Source organism: Aythya fuligula, chromosome 1 (assembly GCF_009819795.1).
Source record: "Aythya fuligula isolate bAytFul2 chromosome 1, bAytFul2.pri, whole genome shotgun sequence".
In the NCBI taxonomy this organism is placed as follows: domain Eukaryota; kingdom Metazoa; phylum Chordata; class Aves; order Anseriformes; family Anatidae; genus Aythya; species Aythya fuligula.
Genome location: NC_045559.1, coordinates 77,960,693 through 77,977,895, shown reverse-complemented (window position 1 = coordinate 77,977,895; position 17,203 = coordinate 77,960,693). Strand labels below are relative to the sequence as shown.

The 17,203-nt window shown below is 37.0% G+C and overlaps 1 protein-coding gene across 2 annotated transcripts in view; it reads left to right on the top strand.

The window, feature by feature from the left end:
• The window catches only part of BCAT1 (branched chain amino acid transaminase 1), a 63,698-nt gene extending 46,708 nt beyond the window's left edge, over window positions 1–16,990 (top strand). For both annotated transcript variants that reach the window (XM_032188612.1, XM_032188622.1), the window contains 4 exons: window positions 4,301–4,386; window positions 6,317–6,457; window positions 7,053–7,127; window positions 12,474–16,990. In XM_032188612.1, the coding sequence (XP_032044503.1) occupies window positions 4,301–4,386; window positions 6,317–6,457; window positions 7,053–7,127; window positions 12,474–12,515 (344 nt within the window). In that variant the 3' untranslated portion in view covers window positions 12,516–16,990. The remainder of the gene's footprint in view (window positions 1–4,300; window positions 4,387–6,316; window positions 6,458–7,052; window positions 7,128–12,473) is intronic.
• Window positions 16,991–17,203: the final 213 nt, after the last annotated feature.

The following is a 17,203-nucleotide window of genomic DNA, read 5'->3' as shown; positions in this document are numbered from 1 at the left end:
CAGTTTCATTACTTGTTTTTCTGCAAAATCTTTACCATTTCTGAAGGACTGAAATGATGTTTTCTCATTGTTGAATGAGTCTGTGAAGTCTTGTGGATGAAACTGTAAATATGAGCAATCTCATTATAACAGCAGTGGATTTGTCAGTGTAGTTAGATGGCTGAATTCACGCCTTTTGTAACTTCACTAGAGAGACATGAAAATAGATTTTGGCTCATTTTGTCCAGGGAAGGGACAGTGAAGGGGGGACATAATTAGAATTCAATGTTCTCATTGTACTTAAACCAGGAATATGCTGAAATTATCCAGCTGCAGCACCGTACTGTTCCAAAGATCTGCCAATCACTGTATTACCAGTGCACCGCTGAATAGTACCATTGTGAGGTGGCCGTAGCAAACAACTTGTAATTCATGCCACCCAGGCTAACAGTGTACTGGCAAACCTGCCATTTCACACAACATGGTCATTAGCATCATTGGAGCACTTTTCTATCTTCTAGTGTGTTGATTAATGCTTAATTTATGATATCTTTAGTTGAAAATGACTCTTGCTGCCAATATGAGCCACCCTATACCTGCCTTATAGCTTTACATAGTGATTTTAAGTGTCTACTATTATTTTCTCTCACTTCACAACAGATACTTAGGCTGTGTTTTTGTTTTGTTATGCAAATTCTGCAGCTGAGAGAGAGAGTGATCTAACACACAAAAAAAAAAAAAAAAAAAAAAAAAAAAAAAAAAGTGAGGCAAAAATTGCAAATCATCATCAAAAGGAAAATGCCCCTGTTTGTGTGTTAAAAGGTCACTGCAGGATAGTCTGAATGTGTTCTACATGGTGTGTAACAAACCAAGGACCCAGCTCGGTAAAGCCCACTCTAAAGAACATCCATGCTTCCAATGACAGCAGGCTTTTTTTGTAAGCCTTTGCTTTATATTCTCAATTACAACATTGTTACTAAACATGACACATTGTCTTGGGTAGTGAGGGAGCCTGGAAAAATGTCTCATTTGTAACATTGTGGAGGAAACTGTAGGAAATTAAGTAATTTTTTGTAAAATAATATGACATCCTCTATGCTACTTTTGTGTTCCCGCTGTTCCTCTGGTTGAGGCTTGTGATATGACCAAATCTGGATCACCACTGTTGCATAAATAAGGGAGCATGATATTCCATTTGTCAATAACTATTTATAGTTTTATGTTCACAAAATGAAAATTTTGGTCACCCTGCTGTACTGTCCACTTGTCTCTTCAGAGTACATAATATTCCCAAGAGGCTGTTAACACTAAAGCTCTTATTTCCTTGAATAATCTTTTTTCTTCTTCCTAGAACATAAGCTTGACTTTCTGGAAAACCTTGAAATTTAAACGTAATGTCCAACCTGAAGGTTGCTAACTATGAAATCTGTACACATTTGCCAAAAATTCAGTTTCTTAAGAAAATGGGAATCAATAACACCCACTTCAAAACACCATACATAGGGTTAAATATTTTAAAGGACTTAGTGGAACACTCAGGTAAAATAACATGCAAGCTTGATTACTGTTCTGTAAGTGGAGAATTATTTCTGCTGTGGGAGCAAGTAGACTACTAACAGAGTAATTATTGTACCTTCTGCTCTAATAGGAGTTCATAGCAAAAGCATGGAGGGAAGAGCAGCATGAATGATACGGCAGACAAAGAGAAAGAGAGAAGTAATTGAGGAAAGGAAATCAGCAGAGATGAAAAGGTGGAATGATTGCATGAGGGGAGAGTAGAAGAAAAGCCTGAGGGAAATAAGGAGAAGAAAGAAATAGAAAGGTCCATAACAAACTTGGAGCAAAAGTCAGCCATTCACATCCATGAAATCAGGGTTCACTGGGTTATCATTGACTCTGAAGTTCACTTTATGTTGGTAAATCATTTGGTAAATGATAATTTTGGTAAATTTCTCTGCATTGTTGTTGTCTGACTAGTACTGAAGGCATCCCATGTTTGGAATATTATCTCCTGTATGTTCATAAATGTGGGTGTATTAAAATTGAAGCTATGTAAAATGCAAGACTTCATTTTAAAAATACCTTTAAACTCCCCGTGGGAGTTCCATTGTTATGGCGTGCCTATACCATGTCTGGTGCAATGGGTCACTGGACTTAAAGTGCTACTATTATAACAAGTAATAACAGTATTCAAAAGAAGAGAAATCCCAACATTTTCCTTCAAATTATGTTTTTCCCTTTTATAACTGCTATAAATTTTAAGGCTCCTAGCCCACCAGAATAACTCAGAAGGCAAACTGAGCCTGAGCTCACAGCCTGCATACCCGGAGATGGACAATCTGATGTCACATGGAGCCTGCTTTGGCATCAATTCACAGAGAACAAACATTTTGGAATACCTTATTGTATAGTATTATCAGCTCTGCCAAATATCCGGGGGAGCAAATGTTCTTTAGGTAGCCCTAGGCTGGTAGGCATCATATGTATACTTGACAAAATGATACAGAACAGGTTGTCTGAAACATTATGAGACTCCCATGTCCTGTCTGTTCAGTGCTGTTTGGGGGATGGTCTGACCTGGCATCTTTTCAAAATAGCTCAAATCAATTAATATGCTATGTTGAACTTAAATGGGTTCTGGACAAGATTTGTAGCAAAAGCACCAGAAAGAGAATGTTATAAGGTATGTAGTCACAAACTTTGGTATTAAGGTCCATGTTATTTGAAGCTTTCTGCTAGAGAAAGACTTGTATATGACTGTGTCTGCAGAGTCCATAGCAGGTGAGGTTGAAAGTGCACTATCAGCTTCCTACTGTTCAGAATGGAGGTCTGTGGCTCATGGGAAGTTTTCGAGTCCTCTTCTTTTGGTAGCTGTGCCAGAATTAGGATGTGATGAGCATCGTGATTAGGAGTGAAGAACTTTGTATTGTTCTTGACTACACGAGAAAGTAGACACCACTGCTATACTTAGGAATCTGGGATAGGTTAGGGAATGGTACTACTGGTGAGTCAAACTAGAGCAGAATGTATATAGCCTATTCTAGGGCAGCTCATTACATGTTTTGAGATGATAGTTTATGTCGATAACATATGTGCATGTGGATCCTCATAAAAGGAATGTGGAAGCATAAGTTGGAAAAAACATCTATTTATTAAAATACATAAATCTAGAGCTGGTTGCATTAAAAAAGTAACAGACTTTTCTCAAGAGAATGGACAATGAGTAGCAGATTCAATGAACAATTCCATTTATTATCCTTTGTTCTTCTATTCCAGACCAGCTCCCAAAGTCCTGAGGAGGAGAGAGAGCATGCTGTAGTCAGCCTGGAGTTGTGTATGCACTAGCTGCCAGGCAGTGTTTATGCACACATTATCTGACTGCTGAAAACAGGGTGTTCAGCTGCTAAGTTCAGATTGGTCTCTCTCAATGCAAGGATGAATAGCATGTTTCTGTCTTCTATCCAGCTGCAAATTTGTGTAGGACCTTTAGAGATTTTTTACGGCTGCTCCAAACATTATGGTTTGTGGATTTAATGATCTGGATAATATCTATGTATGTTCAACAAAGATAGGGGATCCTCAAGGGGAAAAGAAAACAGTTAGGAAAAAAAAAAAAAAGAAAAAAAAAAGTAAAAAAAAAAAAAAAAGAAGAGTATTCCTGAAAGACCCACTGACTGTAAATTTAAGTATTTACCAAGTATGAATCACCATGTATTACTGTTTCATTAGTTAGTGTTGGATGAACATTTATTTTTTTATCTAAGTGGAAAGATCATTAAGAAGGTCTCTTTTCAAAATGAATTTGGCAAGATTTTTACTGCTTTGCTAATTCAGTAAACAAGCTTCAAAATTCCTGGGAAATGTTTCATTATAGCGTTTGGAATACTGAACACCATATTCCTAAATAAGTTAAAGTGGTTCAGGGAGAGTCATGATCTGCCCTGGCATTATTAGGCATGGCTTTCCCTTGTGTCTCTCTAGCCTGAATTTGAAGACAGCTGTTCAGTGGTTCCCAATAACTATTCAGTGAATCCATTATTATGGAATAATGCTGAGGAATAAATCTTACTACTAGCCTTTACCATGTATTTATTCATGTATTAAATGTATTTCTTCCCTGTCCACTCATGTGTAGTCAAAAGATTTCAAACACTCAACAGTAACGTGTTGGAGTTAAATTTGAGCAGTCTGTGTTCACAAAACTCTGAAAAATGTTGCATCTTACAGGGTAGAGAACATTTCTGATAACATTGAACAAGTTTTTGATTTTCATTTTCGGTGTTTTTTGATTGTTTTGTTTAATTTCTCTTGTATTTGACAGAAAATGAACTGGCAACCCCACCTTTAGATGGCATCATCCTTCCAGGAGTGACAAGACAGAGCATTTTGGATCTGGCACGCAACTGGGTGAGTGCTTTGACCTTTCCAGTAATGGTTTCAAACATCATATTATAATACCTACAAAAATATGTATTTCTGCTGTTCAGTATCTGGAAGTTCAACTGGTCTAGTCAAATCCATTAACCTAAATGGGAACTAACAAGCCTATTGATTCATAGATTCCTAGCAACTTCATCAGAATACCCAAACCTGTCACAGAGAACAATACTGAGCTTGTTAAAGTAGCTCCATATAGTATTTAATATGAAAATTCTCATTAAATCCACCAGTACCAACAACATCAAGCAAGGATAGAAACAATTACCGTGTGTGACCACAACTATATTTTAGTTATCAGCGCTGTCTGCATGTCTCTCCACTTATTTCTCATGGTTCCACCCTTACTCCTAATATCTAGCATGAAACCTAAAATTAACCCACAATCTTAGCCATCTATCTGCTTACAGATTCCAATTGTGTAATGTACCCATCCCAAGTACCTATCTGGCACTTGAATGGACTAGCTCATATCTTGAAATGCAGGGAACTCTTCACTCTGCCTATACTGTATTACTTGGGTAAAAATACCATACAGCCAAAGGTTCATTTAGCCCATTCTCATGTCTCCTCATTTTGCCCAGGGTTATGTTCAGGGAGGAATAACAGGAATAAAGTAGGCATGTGTGATACTTTCCCCTTGGTATTCTCCAAGCTTCCAGCTGCCTGTAGTTGAAAAACTTCCTGAAATACAGTTTGCAGTTCAATGTAATGAATAGAGCTAAGCATAATGGAGAGAGCTAAGCACATGCTTCGTGGGGTATATATGTCACTTGTTGATCTACATTGAACTCTCATGCATCTTTACTCATACTAGTACTACTGTGATCTAGATTAAAACTAGTATAGATATGCACATGCACCTCTCAGACTTGTCTCCTTTAAAAGACAGACAGGTATTCCTGGTTGCTAGGGCCTGTCAGTGAGATGTCAGAATCTCTCTCACCTTAGTGCTCATGAATAATTAGGTGTCTTCTACTCTCCCAAAAATCGTTCTCATCTTCCTGTCCTCCATTTACTAACCTGTCTGATACCTTGCTTACATGGTGTCCCTGCCTTTCTCTTGAAATGCTGTCCTTTCCAGAGCTAATCATATTTCTTTGCTCTCTTTTGCACCTCTGTTCCATGTTTAAAAGATTGCATATAAAACAAGGGCTAAACTTTAGTTTGGTCTGGTAGGACAATAAAGTCTACATAAAGCCATCACTTGAATATTACAAAGGTCAATGATTACTATTGCTCTTTAAAAGCTTCCCCTCAGTCAGTTGCTATTTGTTCTTCAACACTTATAGAAGGTAAACTTTTCTCCTTTTTAAAGACTGCTTCCAGTGTGAATTGCTTTATGCATACCTGCAGTACCGTTAATTTTTGTAGGTGACAGTTGCGTGCAGACTGCAATGTAAAATTTCACCAGGTGTTACAGAAAAGTACTGCATCCAACTGGCATTACAGGTGGAATTAATAAAAAGTATTTTGCTTAGGAATTGTCCGAGAGTGGGATGGAAAGTTCTTGTACAAGAATCATTTTTGTACAAACTTCTGGACTCTAGAGACCATAAGTACTAAGATCCTGTGTCACATAACCCATGACAAATTCTGCTGTATTATTCCCTAATGCAATATTTGGCATTGTGTGCCAAATAAAAAGGAAGTACCATTTAGTCATCAGCATTCTACCTGGCAAATCACCGGCTTCCTTTTTGTTAGAGTCTATCTTGTGTGATACTATGAGGTTGGAAAAGATCACAAAATCACAGCCAAAACTTAGTTGGTTGCAAATGGGCTAAGTAAAAACACAAGATAGTTCTATCAGAGATGTTTCAACCATGGAAAACAAGCAACAACAAACACCATAATTTGTTAAACTTTTTACAATTTCTGTTTAATTCTTCTTGTGCAGGGAGAATTTAAAGTGTCTGAGCGATACATCACCATGAGTGACCTGACAGCTGCCTTGGAAGAGAACAGAGTGAAGGAGATGTTTGGTGCTGGAACAGCTTGTATTGTATGTCCTATCTCCAAAATTTTGTACAAGGGCAAGGTAAGATTTATTTTTTTTTTGCCTCTCCAGAATTTTCTCATAATGAATTGTAGTCAAAAGAAAAACAAAACAATCAAGCAAAACAAAACAAAAACCACAACCAACAACAAAGAAACCCACAAACGAGGTGGAAAAAGAGTGCTGCCTGAGGCTTGTAGAGAGATGAAGTGTCAGTATGTTATTTGCCAAATGAGTTACTAGTATGTTGTCAGAATAGGGCATTCCCTCTCATCTTTTGTTTGTTTGTTTTCTTAGTTAAGAAATTGTATCTTGCCTGTACAATTAACTGTCTGTTTTGGATGGATCTCTTGGAAGGCTTAGATTGGCCTTTGTTCAAAACAGCATAACAGTACAACTAATTTAACTTTTCACTGGCTGAGCAAGCTCTCCTATTAAAACATTACAATTAACCTTACCTACTTTTAAGGAGGACTAGGAAGCTTGATAAATACTTATTCAAATTCTTGTTGACCCAAAGGGATTTATATTTATATAAAGCTATTATTATGTTATTTTCTCTTTCTCTTCTCTCTCCATCTTATCTCCCTTCCATCTTCTCCAATGCCCCACCCCAACCTTCTTTACTCATTATTAGCATTTGCACATTCCAACTATGGAGAATGGACCTCAGTTAACAACCCGATTCCTGAATAAGCTGAGTGATATCCAGGTAAGATATTTGCTCTTCTTTAACGAAATAAAATAGTAAAAAGTGACAATATGAAAACATTGGAAACAAGTATTTTTAATAATGGTGCTATAGGCATAGTATTATGTCTTAGCTTGCTGTGGTTATCTAGCTTTATTTTCTCAAGATGAAAAAAAAAAAAAAGTTATATGGATGGAGAGTGGTATACTTTTTCCCTTGATCTTCCAAAATGGATATTGTTTTAAGATATTACTGTTATCCGTAAAAATCCAGCACAGTTGTAACAAGTTTCCCTTTGAAGGGAAAAAAATAGATGAATCATCTTATTAACCACAATCATAAATGAGTATGGACTAATCAATTGAGAGATATGTACAGTAGTAAGCACTCACTAGGTACAGCAAGCTGATCATCATTTCTGTTTCTCAGTACTTTCCAATCAGAAGGCCACCTCTTGTTCTTAAAACAGTTTCTTCCTCTGTGATTTGCTAAATATCACATTCTATATGGAATCTGTGCTTGTCCTGCATGTCTGGGCATGGAAATCAGTATTGTTTCATTTACCATAAATGAGCATAACATGATGACCCTCCTTATTTTATTTGACTGTTTTATTTTCCTTTTTTTTTTTTTTTTTTTTTTTTAGGGTACTTAATAATGTGGGGGATTTGGGGATAGGAGTAGGTATTGGTAAGTTGCTAGGCCCTTTATTTTAGATTTGATAGTAGTAGCTGTTTGCCAGTGTTGTCATGATTTTTCATCTGATAGTTACTGCTCTGCATTCTTAGCTTTTGGCTCAAGGAGGTTCTTAGACTTGCTACTAAAATTTTTATCTTCCTGTCAGTGAACACTGAGTTCTGTTGCAGTACCTAGCAACAGTATGGATCCCTTAAAATAATCAGAACTTCTTAAGACAGATTCCTAAAACTGAATTTTCTGTTTTACAGGCCTTTTACTAGCGTGTAGAAATAATCTGACACAGGGTTCTTTTGCTATTCTTCTTTAGTCTTGCTTCTCTATATATTTTTAAAGTTCACAGGTACTGGTCTCCAACATAACCGTATTTTTTTTTTTTTTTTTTACTTTCAAATATTTTCTAAGCCTGGTAGCTCAAATATTGCAGCAAGACCACTTGACTATTTTTCATTAAAAGGATGACAAGATCCATGTCTTTTCTTCCTTAGAATAATATTGAGCATTGTTAGCTCAATAAAGAAGTCCTGATATTGTGTTACTTTTGTGTTGGTGGCTGAGTTAACTTTCATGGAAAGCAAAAAGATGCTCTTCCTGCCACTTTTCTGTTGTTTCAGCTCTGCCAATTATAATGGCTTGTGATCTGTATCTTTCTCTTTAAAGACTAGGACTGACAGCTAGGAAGAAGCATAGGCATCTTTGGTTCTAATTTTTATTATTTGTTGAGGGGAGGGAGAGGCTTAGTACTCTGTGTTCCCAGGTCAATTATATATAATATTTTTATCATCTCAGTACACAATGCTACACCATGGATTTTCTCCAGAATCCTACATACCACAGTCCTATTTCATCTTTCTCATCCCTAAGTGCCTAATAGACCACATCATTGTTGGTGTCCATCAGTTTATTCTTCTTCTTGCCATCTGTCTGGTTTTATGTCAGGGACAAGCTATGGACTGTATAATTTTATTGATATACTTTTTATTGTGATGTATACTGATCACTGTTCCATAGTGCTCTGCTCTGTTAAAGACATCTTGTTAGTATGTCAGGGATCTTTAACATCTACTGTCGTTTGTGTAATTCTTGTGTTATTTTCCGATGCCTACATCGTGCTTCTGAAAGCTAAGTTAGGGCCTTCAACAACGTATGGTCAGTTTGAGTCTCCACAGATTGCTTCTAACTGCAGTCATGGAACAGCTCAGCATCGGAAAGAGTTCAGGCCAGTTCTAGCACCTTCTTTTTGAATGTTGTGTGTGAGGTGTTAGGTACTGCTTTAGCCATTTGTATTACAAGACAAGCAGGTCTGTTCTGTAGAAGAATGGATTGTGAAATCCGGAGTTGTTTCAGAAGACTACACTGGAATATGAGTCTTCCTCCCCTGGCCAGTAGATTATGAGTCAAGGCAAATCAAGACAAATTCATCCAGCTTGTTCCCTGTGGTTACCTTCCTTCCCTGCTACCCCTCTCCTCCTTGCCCATCGTTAGCTTTCCTTTTTCCCTCAAGGCTCAGGAGGAGGCTGAAAAAGTATGGATTGCTTCTAATTTTTATCTTCTTTGGACCTTTATACATTACAATTATGCATACAGAGTTGAATGTACTTAGCATGTGTTCGTTAGTTGCAGGCCAACAGTAAATCCATCATTCCTAGAATCTGCTGGATTGTTACATAACACATATACTTCTGTGTTTTCTTCCTTCTTTAAAAAAGCCATGGGAGTTCAAATGCTTTACCATTAGAAACATGGTTTTAAAGAGACTCAAGGCTGCCTTCTCTTTAAGAGTCACTCAGCATTTATTGGTTATATTTCTGCACATTCCTACCTATGGAAGTATGAGCTTACATTCAAGTGGACAACAGAGTGTCATAGAGAAAATGATGCTGTAACACACAAAATTGAATATATAATATTCATGAATGTCAAGACATTTTTCAAGCTCTTTCACAGAGATCTTATATATATTCTACCAGAAGGGAAAAAGAAGATCTCTTTGCAGCACCACTGGACTAGTGCTATTATCATTTGAGCAGTCTGAGACTGTTACTGCAACGAATATGCAGGTTCTGAAGAATAAAATGCAATGGAAATTACAGCCAGACATAGCTTAAGTCTCTGTGCCATTGTGTTGCCTGAATTAAGGCAATGTATTTGTTTCATTCTGGACAATGGACATTTGTGAGGCAGTGATAGCTGTCAGTACCAACAGTGTCCTGGATTTGAACCTATGACCAAGAGGTGCAGGGATCCATATCCAATATCATTATACCGACTCCTTTGAGTACAAAACATCCTTGTTTAATGTTTTCAGATTATCTTGATTATTGTGTTTTCAAGTCTGTTTTCATGCTGCTCGTTGTTCTTTTGCAAGTCTTGTGTATTCAACAGGATTTCTCTGGATTTGAACAGCTGTTCAGTGGGAACTAGAGCTAGAGTGACAAATTAGAAACTCATGGGCAGAACTTATTTAATTTCTCACACCAATTGAAAGAGACAGTAGTAGTACTGCAATATACATTTCCCTTCCTGTCACTGAGTGGAAATCATGATTACATAAGGCTGATAAAGATTTTATATAAATAATTTACAATGTATACAGTAATGGTGTAGTTATGAATGGATTAGTCATAGAAGACTGTCTTCTGTAATTGCTTGAGTTAAGAGATACAGACATGAGATTCTTTTGTTTGGAAACATACTGAAATAGCAGTCAAATGTTTTTGTGGTTTTGCATTCCATACTTTGAGAATAAAAAAGCTTTTGCTGTACTCTTTAAAATGTAGATCAGGATGCAACTTGGAATAGGTGAATAGAAAGTAAAATGTATTGTTTATACTGCATGAGATAAAAATACATTTAAACACTGAAGTCAAAGACAGCAGTGAACAGAGGTTTAGTCAAAAAGCACATATTTTTCAAAGTCACAGAATCTATATGGGTAGACCAGTGGAAGACAGCTAGGGAAGGATAATGGATGTGTTCGTTTTTACAGAGCAGGACCTGTGGGAGAAAAAGAAGGATGGGATAGCCTAGCCTAAGGTCATAGTGTTCTTGACAGAGTCAGAAAAGGAAACTAAATCTGCTTTGATTTCCAAAATGAAAACATCTTGACTGTGGTCAGAATCTTCATTCTCTCTTTAATTCTGGAAGTAGGTTCGAACCGTAGTCAAATGGCAACTCAGACCAGATCTTGCAATTTCTGAAATCAGCATCAGAGCATTATGATAGTACCTAGAGCCATCAAGACTTCCAAGTAGTCTCCTGTCTTTTCCTTGCTTTCTGATTTGTGAGTGGCGGGGGAGTCATCTTTTCTCTGAGAAACAGCAATGTGAAGGTCAAAGACTTTTTTTTCTCCTCCATTTCCCCCATCCACAGCAAAACTGCCTCACATTGGGGTAATTCAGTACTTTGTGGTTAAACTAATGATACATCTGTTTTTTCTTGGTTACAATTCACAAAACAACCACACTGACATCTGGGAATGTAAACTGGAGATCCTTTCAATGAGTAATTCTTTCCAAGGTCCTGTGCAGCACCACAGCAGTGTTTAGTCAACTACGTCACAAACTGCAGAACAGGCACACCAAAATTAATAATGAAAAAAAAAAAAAGTAGATATACTTGCAGCTCATTTAGAGGCTTTACTTACTGGATCAAAGAGTAAAATGCAAGCAAACTGAATGTTATTTCTTTGTGCATCTAGAATTGTGTTCTTCTGGCATATCCTTATCTGGAGATGTTCTCTCTTCCCTATGTTAGTGTGTCTTTATCTCATTTGCTGCTGATAAACAAGTTGGATTTGGAGGAACTTTCTTTTACCTTCTCTTGGAGTGAATAGCAAGTGATCTTTTCTGCATACAGAAAGTCTCCAAAAACAGTACTTTATTCCTCACTAAAAAGTGTTTCCAAGCTCACTGAATATGGTACTGTAAGGGGAAGGGCTCTCAACCTACATCTGCCACTAGCCTGTCCACCTCTGCTTTACTTACATACATGAACCATATGTGCATTTTTGGGGCTCTCTGGAGTGTTGCTTACAGGCCTGGTGACATTAGAACACAGAGACAATTTAACAACCAATAGTGCTGCCTTGGGACTGTATGCTTCCCTGGAAGGGAAAACAGCTCCATGTAGTAGGTCACCTTCATTTCTGCCTGGTGATCCTACTCGTTCATGTATGGGAAGACACCTTGTTTTATTTGGGTTGCAATTCTCTCTAACTGCATTCTGTGGTATTTGTGATTGGTTTTATTGCACATTCAGTCAGAATGTTGTAATAAAATGACACCTTGAAAATAGAAAGAAAAAAAAGTGTATGTTTACTGGAGCTTGAGCAGGGGCATACTTAGGAATAAGCTCAGGGAATCTGACCTCCGGGAATAACAATATTAAATTGATGGAAAGCTTTAGTGAGGCAGGACTATACTGTACCTTCTCTAATTGAGGATCAGAATCACCCCTTTACAATTTACTCGTTGGAGGATGTGTAAATCTGCAAGCTACTTTTAGGTTTTGCTCAAATCAAAACCAGAAGGCATAAGAAATAATGTAAGCTACTATCAGGGTGCTGGATATGAATCCTTATGAGGATAGATCTAAGAAGAAATTATCATAATTACTGTGCACTTTTACTTTTAAATTTTATCCTTAAACTCCATTTTTGCTTTCTTTCAGTATGGAAGAGAAGACAGCGATTGGGCTGTGCTGGTGTCGTGAAGGTGAAAGAATTCAGACCCTCCAGACAGAACAAACACAAATAATAACAACTTCTGTAGCTGCCTGTGCATAGCATAGTTTCTTTATCAATTTACTTCCCAGGATGATTGTTTCCACAATCCAGCAAATGTGAACACAATCATTTTGTTTTCTACTGTAAGCCTGTTAGTAGAAGCCTGTCTTCTTGGTAGAGGTGCTAAATGTTAGCAATAGAACTTCCCTAATGGTTTCTTAGTGCCTCCTTGTATCTTATGTACAGTGTAAAAATTTGTAAAATGCTCTTCAACTGCTCTTCAGTTTGTTTTGTTTGTTTTAACTGTCATCACCAGCAGAGCAAGTTGTATAACACAGACATTGCCTGTTAGTTGGCTGCAGGGTTCTATTGACATTATTCTGCCTTTTGCTCTGTGTTCAAGAAACAGTTAAGTTTAGCCATATGCTCTTTCCTTTTGTAACCCACTTGTATGGGAGATTTCTTAGTTTGTGTAGTCCCACAGACTCCTTCATCTGTATTCTGTCAAATAACAGCTCTGTCCTTTAGGCCCACACACTCAGAGTGGATTTAGCATGCAAAATGCTCCCTGATAGACTGCTGCCTTTCCCTCCATGTGGGGATAAGCAGTGGCTGCCTGGGCAGGGCATACCTCACTCATAGCTGAATACATCCTCCCGTACATGATGTTCAGGACTGAGCTAGACCATGCCAAAACAAGAATCACTCTTTGTCTGGCTTAACAGAGAGCTGCAGATGCAGTGTCACCTTCTGGTGAATGTCTAGAAAATAACGTTAAACAAAACAGTGGCTGTAGAAGTTGAACCGCTCTTCATTTGGACAAAGTGAAAGCAACCAAGCCTTTGGAATGAATAAATTAAAAGGAATTTCCTTCAATATCTAGTCACATGACTTAGATCAGCAAAATATTTTCTCATCCTTCACTGTTCACTGTGAAATATATCCAGCATCCACTACTACATATGCATCTTACCGGGGTCTTCCTGTTTGAGGAACAAGCTATGTTGTCAGCAGAAAATACGTAGCCCAAGACAGAAAGAGATTCAGTGCAAGCCCTGGTCTTGTTCTAATTAAGCATATTCTTCATATTCTGCTATTGTCTTACATGCTGTCTTGATACTTTCTGGAAACATTATAAAGTATATATCCCATAGTTAGAGAAACAACATCTGTTCGCTAAGAAATATCCTGTGATATTTATTAGCTTTGTCTTTTTGAACACCAATTTGTCAAATGGCTTTAAGATATCTCTAGCCAAAAAGGATCATCATATTCTGTATCAGTGTTCCAAAGTGCTACTTCAGTATAAAACTGGTGGAACTTTATTGACACTAATGGAGTTCTGTAAGAAGAAACGTGTATTTCCATAGTTTGCAGTAGAGATGCCACCAGTATTAAGGGAAATGCTTAGCACTTTATTGTATGGTGTTTATTTTTGTTTGTTTGTTTGTTTGTTTTTTAAGAAGACCCAACAACATCTCTCCCATGGTTTATAAGTTCTTTGTTGTTACTGTCATCTGTTAACATAGTTCAAAAAGGCAAAGTAGAATTTCTAATAGACCATCCATGCCTTATACAACTGCTCAAAAGTAGCATTATAGCTTTCCTGTTCTTTTTTTGGTCAGATTTTAAAGACATACCCCTACTTAGCCATCTTTTTTTTTTGCTCCCTCAAATCATGACTTTTACTGTCTTTCACTGTGGTCCAATCTGATCTTTTAATGAAGAACAGTTGAAGTTTTTTTTTCTGACAGTGTAACTATTGTTAAAATATTAGACAGTTTTGTCTTTAGAATACAACTGCAAGCACAAAAATTTGTTTCACTTATAGTAGCAATAGTACTGTGTGTCTGCTTTTCCAACCATTTGAATTGGTATAGTGTGCTGGTCTTTGTTCAGTATCTTACTGAACTTTGTTCAGTATCTTATGTGTCATAAGCTGCTGGTAGTCTTTCATTTTTCTTTAAGAAGGTGGGTAGAAAATTAACATGAGGAGTATGTCAAGATGCAATGTGGGGTAGAGAATTTTATCCAATGAGGCAAGTATCATAACTAAAGAGTGCCTTTAACTAAAATGTGGCATGTAACTTTGTAAAAGTCATATAATGAGCAACTACACATGGCTTTCTGTTACTGAACTGTTTAAATTTGTCCCTTTATGTTCATCTTAGATTTAGCAGCTAAAAGAAAAGTGGAAGTATCTAATTTCAGATATATGGAAAAGTGGTTGAACGATACATTAGCATCTCAAAATCTTGATAGAGTTGATGGGTATCTTGTATCGAAAATCCCCATGAAGGCATGAGAGTACCAGTATTAATCTATGCACTAGTTGGAATGAATAGGGACCAGTTTGAATAATTATTTTACTGTGCTTTAGAAGCTGAAAGCTGTGTAAAACTCTTCTTAAATTGGATGCAAGTAATTTAATGTGAGGAAACCAAGTAGTTTCTTTTATTGTGGTTTGCACTGTTGCCTATACCAAACAGAGAAACACCTCTCCTTCTAGTGTACATATTCAGTTTGTGGAGACTTCAAAATTAAAAGGGTTGAAGCTGGAATGACCCACAGAAATGCATAAACTTTTCTAGCAGAGAAGAATGAAAATGTAGTGTGTGTATGGTCAACTGTTATCTTTAATGTCTTGGTTACATGCTTTACTCTGGCTGTGGCTGTTTCTCACGTGAAACTCAACATTGTGGTTGTTTCTAAATCCAGGTAGATAGATTCTAGATTTTAAACTTTAAAACCTAAATAAAGGGAGCTATTTGGTCAGCATCATACAGGAAATTCTTCTGATCTTGCATGATGTCCTACCCTGTATTACACCACTGTTTTTTATCCTGTTAACCAAAGGAAAGAAATAATATGGGTAAATAATTGTTTGGTGTTGTTCTCCCCCCCCCCCCCCCTTTTTTTTTTTGCCTGTAAAATTTCTTTGAGGGAACTGTGGTATTCCCTGAGCTACTAATAGATTGTAAAAGAACATCTGCACATCTCTTTTCCATGTGCCCTATTTGTTTAATTGCAACAGATTTACATAGAAAGAGTATGGTACATCATAACTAGGCAATTATCCGTTCTTCATTACTTAGTTATGGTTCTGTTAATTGGTCATTTAAGACATAAGATAGTCTAACATTAGGAGGATTTGAGACTGTTCAAAAAAGATCAACAAATTAATATTGTGTGATATTTGCATAATTGGCTGCAATTATTTAATGTCTAATTGGGTTGATCAAATGAGATTCAGACTTTCACATGTTTGTGCTTTACAAACACTGGTACTTTAAAATGATAATGATGAACTCTAGTTTTTGTATGTTCTTTCTTCCCCCTTTCATTCTTTTGGTTGTTATTTTCAGTATTGAACATGTCCTTAATTTTCAGTTTGGTGAGTATGATTCATGTTTCAGGAAAGTCCTTCAAATGAGTGATTGCTTCATGAAATTGGTATTTCATGCAGACTGTTCTGATGCCAAGAGTTGTGGCATCAGCAACTGGTGTTACTTAAATAAATTCTTAGCTGTAATGAGGGAAAATTCACTGAGGATTTATAGTGACAAACTTGAGTAAGAATGCTAATAAAGGTCTCTGCTTAGAGTAGATAATCTTTCTGGTCTGTAGCAGAGCAAAGCAAATGTGATTTTTCTGGGATGTAGAAAGGAAATCTGACAAGACAAAAGCCAAGGTAGTGCGAGATCTCTGCCCCAGCCTTTACTTACACCTGTTCATCTCTCTCAAGCCAAAAATCAACTGTCTTCCACTCTTCTTTCTAGGTAAACTCTTGTTTAGAGCTTACCTCATTCAACAGAGAGATATTATTGATCTTCTCCTGCACACTTACTATATTCTTATTTTTCCTCAGGAATGAACATTAATTTGGATTTGATTATTTGGATATTTGAAAGAATGATTTGTAATGTGAGTTTTTTGAAATGTGTGTAGTACATGGACTTTGATAGAGGTAGACAGAAAAACAGCTGGGAGTGGGTTCCATAGCCACCTGTTTAGAAGAGAAACCCTCTTGAATTCAGTGGCCTCTCCAAAACAATCTACCTAATCTCAGCAGATTGCTTAGGGTGATCTGTCTGTTGATAGTGCCTTGCTACAAAGTAGAATACAAAGATGATAGCTCATCCTGTTAGACTATGACATGTTTTTCTCTCTGCATGGGATACACCCTACCAATGGTAAATTTTAACATCCTAGTGGCAGGCTTGTATACCGAGAGGTGGGAAGGTGTAAACAATGGCTTAACATGGCCTAAGGTAGGCCATTCTTTTGTATTTCTCTCCCTGCAAACAGATTTGCATACAGATTTGCAAACACTTTGCCAGTGCCTCTCCCTCTCCTGTCGTGATGTCCTTTGGTCCCAAAACTAAAAGTGTCTCTTTAAGAAAATTTTGCATTGGTTTTGCTTTCAGCAGTAGTGGCAGTTAAAAAAAAAAAAAATAATAATAATAAAAAAATTATCTTGCAGGTGTGCAGGGATCAGAATTTCAGTTTTCTACCTGAGCATGTAATGCCTGAACAGGCTGACCCTGTACAAGTATTCTAATCTGTTTTTAAGTGCAGAGTAGTAGTAATACCAATCCTGCTGCTTTTGACTCTAATCCAAAGTTTTTTGGAGAAAAAAAAAAAAAAAAAAAAAAAAGTTATTTTATTACAGATC